The 10,271-nt window shown below is 38.4% G+C and overlaps 1 protein-coding gene across 1 annotated transcript; it reads right to left on the reverse strand.

The window, feature by feature from the left end:
• Nucleotides 1-148: 148 nt before the first annotated feature.
• LOC115918877 (store-operated calcium entry-associated regulatory factor-like) lies at nucleotides 149-8,852 on the reverse strand. Its single transcript, XM_030993120.1, has 9 exons — nucleotides 8,481-8,852; nucleotides 6,569-6,663; nucleotides 5,247-5,336; nucleotides 4,823-4,933; nucleotides 4,231-4,346; nucleotides 3,525-3,623; nucleotides 2,546-2,839; nucleotides 1,267-1,442; nucleotides 149-339 (listed from the first exon to the last, which is right to left on the reverse strand). The coding sequence occupies exons 1-9, from the start codon at nucleotides 8,566-8,568 to the stop codon at nucleotides 314-316; spliced, it is 1,095 nt and encodes a 364-aa protein (XP_030848980.1). The 5' UTR covers nucleotides 8,569-8,852; the 3' UTR covers nucleotides 149-313.
• Between the last annotated feature and the right edge of the window lie 1,419 nt (nucleotides 8,853-10,271).

Consider the following 10,271-nt stretch of genomic DNA (forward strand, 5'->3'; position numbering starts at 1 on the left):
TTGCCCTTTGCGACCTACAAAAAAAAACTTGAAATCTACGGTTGGTTTAAAAAATTTAAACAAAAATGTTTAAACCTTTTTTTAGAAAAAAATGTATCAAAGCATTCAAAACTGAGAAATATTAGCCAAAAGGAGGAGTAAAAAAAAAAAAAAAAAAAATCTGACCGACCAACCCATGTTTTGGCACCTACAGGGCAATACAACATCTTTCTTTTTTTGGCATAATTATGAGGTACCATATTTTGGTTAGTTGATCCTCTTCATGAACAGCTCAGATACTAAGAGCGTAACCATTCAGCCAGGCAGACAACTTTCATCGCCGTCTTGTGCCACCAAAACCTGCAACATGATAAAAAAGAGAAAGAAAAATAAGACATTAATTAGACACTACAGGATAATGATAACAAAGAGAAAGACCTGCAGAAAGAAGAGTAACAAAGAGCAGTTTAAAGGGATCGTTTAGCAATGTTAAATCTGAGATGCATGACCCTACATGTCATCAGTGTCTGTGATATGGTTTAATATTGAAGCCCTAAAAAAAAATGTGCTTCAAAAGTATCATGAAGTGCCTTAAAGGTAAAGACCAGTTATGGTCATGCGATTGCATTGTGAAAGAAACGTTGTGGAATCGATCAGAAAAGGTTGATCATCTAGCATCTAGCATCTGCAAGGTTCTGGAATCATCAAAATGATAAGAAATTTGGCCCATTCTTTGTAAAGTTACAAGTACTATACACAGAAAGATGTATATGGGACTACCCTATATCTCTCACAGACCATGAGAGAAACAAATTTACCAAATATATGAATTAGTAGGCGGTTTCCGGCAAATTTTTTATCATCATGTATTAGTCAAAACATATTCTTTCACATGATTGGTAATGAGAGCTTCCATTTCATTTTTTGAAATTGGGGCGTTTCCAATACTGGTCTTTACCTTTAAACAAGTAAAAATCTGGAGTGACCGGTTTGACCATACTCGTTTTACCCAATAGACTGTAGTGTTATGAAAAACGTTAGGAAAACGCAAAATTTGATATTGATTTCCAATCATAAATATCTTGATAATCAGACAAGCGATCCGCTTGTGAAAGTCATGGGGTTCCTGAATGACCCAAAGGTTTATAACTATCATTGCAGCATGAGCTAAATCCAGGATTTTGTTTCAGAATCTGAGACAAAGTTACCCAATCCCTTTAAAATAATACTATGGTTGCTGGAAACTCAAAGAAATAACAAATTAAAAGAAATGTCTTGAATACTGACCTGAAGCAGTTCTTGTGCCTGAACTTCCCCCACCGCCGCCGCCAAACCCCGAGAACCCTCCTCCACTCCTACCGCTGCCACCCCAGCCGGAAGAGAAGCCGCCGCCGTACCTTGGTGTAGAGTAGCCGCCACCATACCTAGGTCTTCCATAACCTCCGTATCCTCCGTAGCCACGACTGCAACAACAAACAAAGATTGATCAAGGACCTGTTTCACAAAGCCTTTTTTCAATGATAAATGACAAAAATCAGTGACAAATCTGCTGATAACCAATAAGATGCAAGGATGTCACTAGCTTATAACACAAACCGTCATTTGTCAATGATGACAAGTTTTGTGAAATGCCCCCCCCCCCCCTCCCCTGGTTAGATCACCGTTATACAAATCTTAGTAGGCCTGTCTTCATTAGCTCGAGTTTGCCAAATAACCCGCTATTCTAACTATCCCGATCGTAAACTAACCATTTAATTTGCGTCCTCATCAGCCCGCAGTTGCAATTAGCGTGAAATTTGGTCGAGAAAATATTCCAAGAAATCTTGGTCTTGTTTCCAAAATATCCCGCTATTTGGGATAAAGTGGGCTAATTTGCGCCCGTCGGAGCTAGTTTGTGGTGAACGTATCAGTCTGGTGAAGACGCAATATGAAGTTTCAGGAATATCCCAAGTCTGAAAATAGCGGGTTAGTTGGCAAACTCGAGCTGATGAAAAAAGGCCTAGTGCGAGCAGGGCCCCCACACCATGAACCATCTTTCGCAGTGGCATGCTGGATGACACATGACTGATAGGGACCTGGCAAAAGCCAACAATGTAGCTCTAAGTTTTTCTGGATATTGGGTAATAGTTGTTTTACAGATGACTCAAAAGGATGATGACTAGATTTAAAGACAATGAACTTAAAGCAGTAGGAAAGTAAACAAAGGTATGAACCACATGTGGGAGGTTTGGGTAAGACATGTTGGTGTCAATGAGAAAATGGGATGTTGATCGAATGACAATTATCAGGTCTTTAATAGCCCCAATAGCCTCTGTACCCATAGCCACTACTGGAACACCACTAATTGATATAAGTAAAACACCATTATTCTAATCAAACTAAGCCTCTCTAGGCAAGGAGAGGTTAAAGATTAGTTTAATACATTGGTTTTCCATAACACCCGTAAGAATCCCAACTTAATATCAGGGAGGACTTCCCATTGAAATACCCCAAGGCTTAGTTTCTGGTACACATATTCATGGCATTACATTTTAATACTCTAGCTATGCAAAATTAATGAACTTACTTTCTGTTGCCACCAAAGAGATATCCCAACAGTCCCCCTGCAGCTGCACCTGTCCAGAATCCGCCCCCTCCTAGACCCCCTCCAAGACCCCCTCCAAGACCCCCTGCACCGGTTCCTGCACCCCTGCTGGCTCCTGAAGAGTAGCCCTGGCTTCCACCGCAGCCGGCTCCTGAGTATCCATTGTCCCTGTAGCCTGGGGGAGGGGGTGCACCACCACCACCACCACCACCCCCTGGGCCAAAGCCTGTACCTCCTGGACGAGGGTAACCATCGTCAGTCCCTGCTGTCCCTGATGTAAGAGTCGGTTAAGGGGTCTTAACAATTCTTCCATAACATGAATTATACCAATAGTTTTCTTCTTTTTTTAAATGGAAAAAACAAGAGGCTTTTCACAAGTTCTCTGACTTCCTTGGCTCAATATTCAGCAGGCTATAAAGCATATTTATCATCATTTGTACAAGTAGGAGTAGTAACTTTTAACATTAGTATTATTACTATTGTTATGATCATCATCATCATCCTCATTATCATGAGAGCTGGTAGAAGTAGATCTATTACTACATATAGTACTTATAGTAGTAATCGTATTAGTAGTAGTAGTAGCAGGAGCAGGAGCAGCAGTATTAGTAGTGCAAGTAGTAGTATAATTTGGAATAGAAGCAGTACATGTAGAACTAATAGTTGTTTGACACTGCTTATAAGTATCGGCTTGCATGGTGATGTAGATATACAGTAGGCTTGGGTTAATTTGCACCATGTGAGAGAGGGGATTTAGAACTAGTATAAGCTTAAGAAAGATAACCAACAGTCCTTTTCAGGACTGCACACACTCAAGAAAGAAAGATTACTGAGAGTCCTTTTCAGGACTCCCTAATCCTCCCCCCCTCCCCCCTCTCTCACATGGTGCAACCGCAAGCCTAATGTATAATAGTCAAGACAGGCTACAAATAGCAATGTTGACCGTGAGTGTAAAGGATATTCTGTGGGTGTATTGGCTATGCATGTTCTATAAATCACATACATCAGGACTCCAACTATAGCAAGAAAGAGCCAATCCACCTTGCTCGATTTCTGCTGACTGCAAAATGAAGAAAAAGGTTTTGATCAAGACAAGTTAATATAATGGGTACTACAATTTATTTATTCCAGAGATGCCATTTAGAATCAATCAGAAGGCCTGAAAATCACATAGAATGAGTTATTTTGTACCTAAAAAAGGCTGAATCTATGACCTGGACTTTTTTACCAGTGCCTGAATTCAGGCTTTTGCTTGAAACCTGGTATCTTTGTTATGCTTTCATTTGTTTTATTTAAACACGATAGAACAAGCTCTCTATCACTCTCTCAGTATTTATGTAAATATTTTTTTGAGAGACGTGTTTTTGTATATTAGAGATCACAAGATATAATGAGAGAGAATTGAACAAATATAAGTACAAACGTAACAACCTAACAATTCTTTTTTCTTTATCTTAGGATATTAAACATGTTTTTGTTTCTAATTTTGCATTGCAGTTCTAAATACATGTAAATATTGTCTTTCAAATGCCGTTGAAATTCAACCTTTCATTTTTGTTGACAGGTCTGCAAATAGGAAATAGTACCTTTAACAAAGAATTATGCATATTATTTGATTAAATTACGAAAATGGTCTTTAGAGCCTATGCCTGCAGACTAGCTCTCACCTGTGGTTGTAGGTGTTATCGTATGACCCATCGTCTTTGCCATAGTAACTGTGAGCGTTCCCTCCACTGTTCTTTTGTTGCATTCCCTCCTTGGTGTATTCAAGTGTGAACTCCAACTGCAAGGTTAAAACAGTGAACATGCACGGACGTGTTTATGATCTGAGGACCTTTGACCTCAACATTTGTAACACCCAAATTTATGTAAGCTCCTCTTTTCATGCCATACAGTACATTTTTTATATTGTACTTGAGCCAGGTTGTATTGTTGTTAATGAATGAGACTAGGATTCTAATTTGACTCTGTGTTATGTACATTTTTGTTCATTGATCAATGTTCATGTAACCTGATCATTTTAACTTACAAACCAGATATAAAGACATTAAATGTTGTTTGGGTAACTTTCCATGATTTGCGACCCAATAAATAAAGGCCCCGAGTTAGGCCACGTAGTCCCCTCATGCCACTTTAAGTCTTTGGTTAGTGCAGGAAATTCACACAGCTCAATCATCGCAGGAGCACATGTCATATAACCGCTCAAAAGACCCATCAAAGATGGAGTTGCCAATTTGCATTTGATTATTCACAACTTACCCCACACGATCCCCTGAGAATGTATTCATCGTCGGGCGAAGAGTATCCCTCACAAATGACCTCTATCTTACCAAAGCGATACGCATTGTCCATGTCACTCTTGCATTCCCACTGGAAAAAAAACCACGAAAAAAAAAGTATAGATTTAATTTTTTATTTTGGCTCATTTCATTTCCTTGAACTAATCAAAACTAATGTACATGTACAAATGTTATTCATACCTGCCAACCTTTCATTGGAAAAAAAAGAAGCAATTTCTCACTGCAATATTAGGATTATGGTCTATATTGTATACTTTTTACACTAAATATATCAACATGAGCCTGCAGAGGACTGGGGCCGTTTGTCCCCTGGTTGCTTACTTACAAGTGATTACATGCTAAAGCAGTCAGACCTGCACAACAAAAAACAAACAAACAATTACCTGAACGTCGTACCCGTCTGAGCCTCGGTTGTAACACTGTACTACTTGAGGTGTAAATGCTTGGGCTGCTGAACCCCCAACACATTGTAGCTGCAAAGAAAATATGTAATGAATTTAGAACATTTCTTCCGCATATCTCTCTATTCCATATCCTTATCTGTACATAAAATTACAGAAATATTTGGCCCGTTTCTATTGCAGAACATTGTGCCACCCATACATGTATGGTATGTAAGAGCATTTCAATAGAAAATGATCATTTAAGTGTATAAAATGACAACACAGTGTGAAATTTCAGATCACCATTGTTGCGTACAAATTCCTTATTTCATTTTTTTTTTCAGTAACCTTCATTCACACTGTTTCACTTAAAGATAAACTTTAGTACTGGTAATGCGATTGCATTGTGAAAGAAAAGGTGTGGAAAGGATCAGAAACAGTTGATCATGTAGCATGAAAGTATTGGTGTGCACTGCAAGGTTCTGGAATCATCATAATCATAATAAATTTGACCGAGTCTTGGTAAAGTAACAAGCACTCACATAGAAAGCTATATATGGGACAACACACATGGTGTCGGGGCTAGTACTACCTTGATTTCCTTGTCTTTCTATGCTCATTACTCAGCCAGTATACATTTTCTTCCAAAATTGTTTGGCACATGTCATTTATTTGTAATCTTGAACATTCAGTGTAAGTTTCGTTTGATTCTGCGAGAATTATTATTTTTTTTTTACCAGTACTGGAGTTTATCTTTAAAATAAATCTTAACCTATAAAAAATGGAAAATACAAATAATTGTTGCCAAATTGAGGAGAAGCAGATCCATTGAGACCTTTAGAACTGCTGTGGGTAAAGATCCAACACACTCATTGACTACATCATACCTGTTTATCTGGGCTAAATCTTCCTGTCATCGACAAATAATTGTTGCCAATTTGAACAAAACAAGTTTTATTGAGACCTTGGCTTTAGAAAACTATGAACTGCTATGAAATAAAGATCCAAAGAGTTTATTTACTGCATCGTACCTGTTTCATTTGGCTAGTTCTTCTTCCTGTCGTCGAGAAATAATTGTTGCCAATTTGAAGAAAGGCTGATTCATTGACACCTTTAAACAACTATGAGCTGCTATAGATTAAAGATCCAACACATGCATTTACTGCATTGTACCTACATTTAATTGGGCTGGATCTTCTTCCTGTCCTCGACAAATAATTGTTGCAAATTTGAGGAAAAGCAAATCCTTTGATACCTTTAGAAAACTATGAATATGAGCTACATGGATTAAAGATCCAAAGAGTTGTTTTACTGCATCGTACCTGTTTAACTGGGCTAGATCTTCTTCCTGTCGTCATCTTCCCATGGTGGAGGGTGAGAACGGAGATTTCTTCAAGCAGTACTTGGTCACTCTTTCCTAGAAATAGAAGCATTGGAGGGTTGTGTTATCAGGACATTCACAACAATAATGATATATAGATCTAGGCCTAGACCTAGAATCTAGTTCCATTTTGCTTTTGGATTTAACAAAAAAGTACCATTGCACATCACTAACTTGGACTAGAGTTCTAGGCCTAGACTAGACCGAAAACTTCAGTCTCTCTAATCGTCGGTTGTTCCACTGAGACTACGTCTGGCTCCGATAAACCTCCAATTATAGAGACTGAAGTATGGCCTATCGGGACTGTACGGGACTGTACGGAACAAATGGTTCGGTTCGACCAGACCACGATGAATGAAATAAGCAACAAGATTTTCACTCTTTACATCCTCATAACTGCTGCAATTATAATAAAAATAAAAAACAACATAACGGTATATGGCTTATTTGACTTACGATAGCTTGCTCATTTAGATCTTAAATTAATGATTAATCCGAGAAAGTCTCGTCAACATTATCCGTCTTCTTGGTTTTAGTTGATGAATATTCATTTTTTCTTTTCTAACGTCCAATAGCTACCGTAGCTAGGTACGAGTCAGGCCGGCTTGACCAACGAACTCCCACAAAACGAGTGCTCTGATTGGCCATTGGCTATATTTTGGTAGGTTGACCCGGAAATATATCGGCCGCCGGGTCATATAGCTCTATGTTCGAGTGCATGAACGTACTGTTTCACAGTTCTGAGATACAAATTGGATAATTCATATAAGTAATTCCGTAAATTATGCATTTAATATTAAGTTATCAAATGTTGATAACTGTAATTAGGACAAATGACATACCAACCTAATTTACATCTGATTTAGAAATCAGAAAATTAGATCTAGGCCTAGATCTAGATCTAAATGAAGAAAATCAGGGAGAAAATGTCATACATGTACGAAAAGTTGTAGATCTACATCGCTGGCTCTAGCTACCCCCACGGTACAAGATCTCTGGGTTACCGTCTGTATTGGGGAATGTCAACAAATATCAGTTTTATTAAAGAAACGACCCAAATCAGACGGTTATTTCTGTCTAGGACTAGGCCTAGACCTGAATCTGGCTCCGCTGCATGCTGCTGTACTGACCGCCTACATCTATATCTGAAGGTTGACATATGTCAATTGTATAAAAGAATTATCCACAGTTATTTCTGTCTATGCTATGCCTTAATCATAGTAAGCCCACCAGCAACCCTTACCTATTTATTTAATTTTTAATTGTTTAGGGGCCTACTCTTTTGACTTTTAATTTGTTTTGGTTCCTGATCATGCTGATTGCAAACAAATCATCAGATGAACATCATAAAGCATGAATATTCGTTATATTATTAACAACACAGCTACCTTAAAGAGAAGGTTGAGTTCTGGGAAGAGGTGGAAAATAATATGTGAGCATTACCATTCTTAATCTTATTATGCAAGTGTGGAAGAACATCAGATAAGACATGTTCCCTGAAAAACATGGCTCTTCAAATGCCTTCATATTCTAAATAGATCTAGATCTATGTCATGTAACATCGTAAAATCGGGGGTAGGATTTTTAAGCCACGTGTTCGTGTAGTCCCATATACATCTTTCTATGTACAGTGTTTGTAACTTTACCAAGACTTGGCCAAATTTCTTATCATTTTGATGATTCCAACCTTGCAATACACACAAATTCTTATTGTTATATGCTATTTGCTACATGTAGATGACCAACCTTTTCTGGTCGATTCCACACCGTTTCTTTCACAATGCAATCGCATGACCAGAACTCAACTTCATCTTTAACTTTATAATACCATTAACAAATGATTTCTGACTTACCAAACCCGAATGCTGCTTCCGTTAAGTCAAGCACAGAAGCTACAAGTACAACCACAATCGCAAAGGCAATACACTCAGATGCCTTCATTGTTGTCCCGTCTACTGAAATCTCTGCAGTGTTTTAACATTAATTTTTGTAAATCAAAAATGCTCCTTTCTCGGAGTCCGAATGAGATAACGCTTCGCTTTCTAGATGATTTCAGCTTTCAAGAAATGGATAATTAACTTGGGAATTTTCACTTTACCCTAGAATTCATTAGTCTTGCAAACTTTAATTCCAAAAGGATCTCTGAATAATGATTTTTGTTTCACAAACCCAAAATAGTCTACGCCTAAAATACGTCAACCTTGGTTATGGTACGCTGCAAGGAGATTCAACGTAAATGGAAAACAAATACATTGCTATTTTTGGCACAATACATAATCAATAGTACATTATGTGACGTGTACTAAACTATGGTAAGCCATGGCTCGGCTGATGCAATTGCCTTTAGATTTGTGACGTAGGCAATCGTTTGTTGTTAATGTTATTGTATTTGTCATTGTCTGATTGTTTGTTTGTTGTTGTTCTTTCTTTCCCTTTTTCGTTGATTTACAAATCAGCGGGGTAGACAGAAATTCTTATTTTTTTGTAAAACATTATAAACAGTTAAAAACTAAAAACTATTGTATTCGGGGAAATATGATCGACAGGCCGGGTGAGCTTTATATAGTTAGGACGGACGGACCTATACAACAATGATATGGTGCTGATTGTAATAGTAATGAATACTACTATACTACTATACCACTACTATACTTAATATACTGTATACTACTATACTATACTATGCCAACTACATCACTGAGAGGCAGCACTATCTCGGGGGGGGGGGGGGGCACTGAGTCACCGCGGCCCTCGTTGAAGTACCCCCAACAAGTGCCCTCTTTTATTTCAGATAAAGGCCCCCCTTTTCTTTCTAATAAGTGCCTTGTCAATATTCCTTTAAGTAATTTAAAACAAATGATTCATCGGGCGAATCGCAATGAATCATTATGACTGTGTATCTCTTCGCATCCGAGGAGCCCTAAATTATCTGTTCCCCTTGCAATTTCCTTTATAGACAATATTGAACACTCTTCCATAACATTCTCTACTTCCACCATCATCATAACATTCCGAACAGGACGACCCCTCCCCCCCCCCCCCCCCCCCCTCTCTCTCTCTCTCTCTCTCTCTCTCTCTCTCTCTCTCTCTCTCTCCAGTTATGTTGCTGTATATAACTCCTCTCTACCCCCCTCTCTCTCTCTCGCTTTCTCTCTCTCTCTCTCTTTCTCTCTCGCTCTCTCTCTCTCTCTCTCTCTCGCTCTCTCTCTCTCTCTCTCTCTCTCTCTCTCTCTTTCTCAATATAATTGTTTACAGAGGCGGCGGAGCGACTTCCAAAGTGTGGGGGGGGCACCAACAAATAAGGGCACCTTCTGGAAAAAAGGGCACCTTCAAAGCGAAAACATACAATTTTGTAGACATTGCAAGCCCCCTATATATTGTGATTACATTAAGGGATGATTTCAATATTTGTCTCTCTTTATAATTATATAAGATATTGCTTAAGCATCATATTCTGCAGTTGGGTGTGATGGTCTGAAAATTCATTTGAGAGCGAGGCAAACTTAAAAGATTTGTGACGTCGCATTACGAAAAATTACATCCTATAAAGAGGAAAAAACCCAATCCTGGTGACTTGGGGTTATAAGCACATTCTCAAAACGGAAGACTGAAAAGAACTTTGATAAGTTACATAATTAAAATAT

Source organism: Strongylocentrotus purpuratus, unplaced genomic scaffold (assembly GCF_000002235.5).
Source record: "Strongylocentrotus purpuratus isolate Spur 01 unplaced genomic scaffold, Spur_5.0 spur5_scaffold_20, whole genome shotgun sequence".
Classification (NCBI taxonomy): Eukaryota; Metazoa; Echinodermata; class Echinoidea; order Camarodonta; family Strongylocentrotidae; genus Strongylocentrotus; species Strongylocentrotus purpuratus.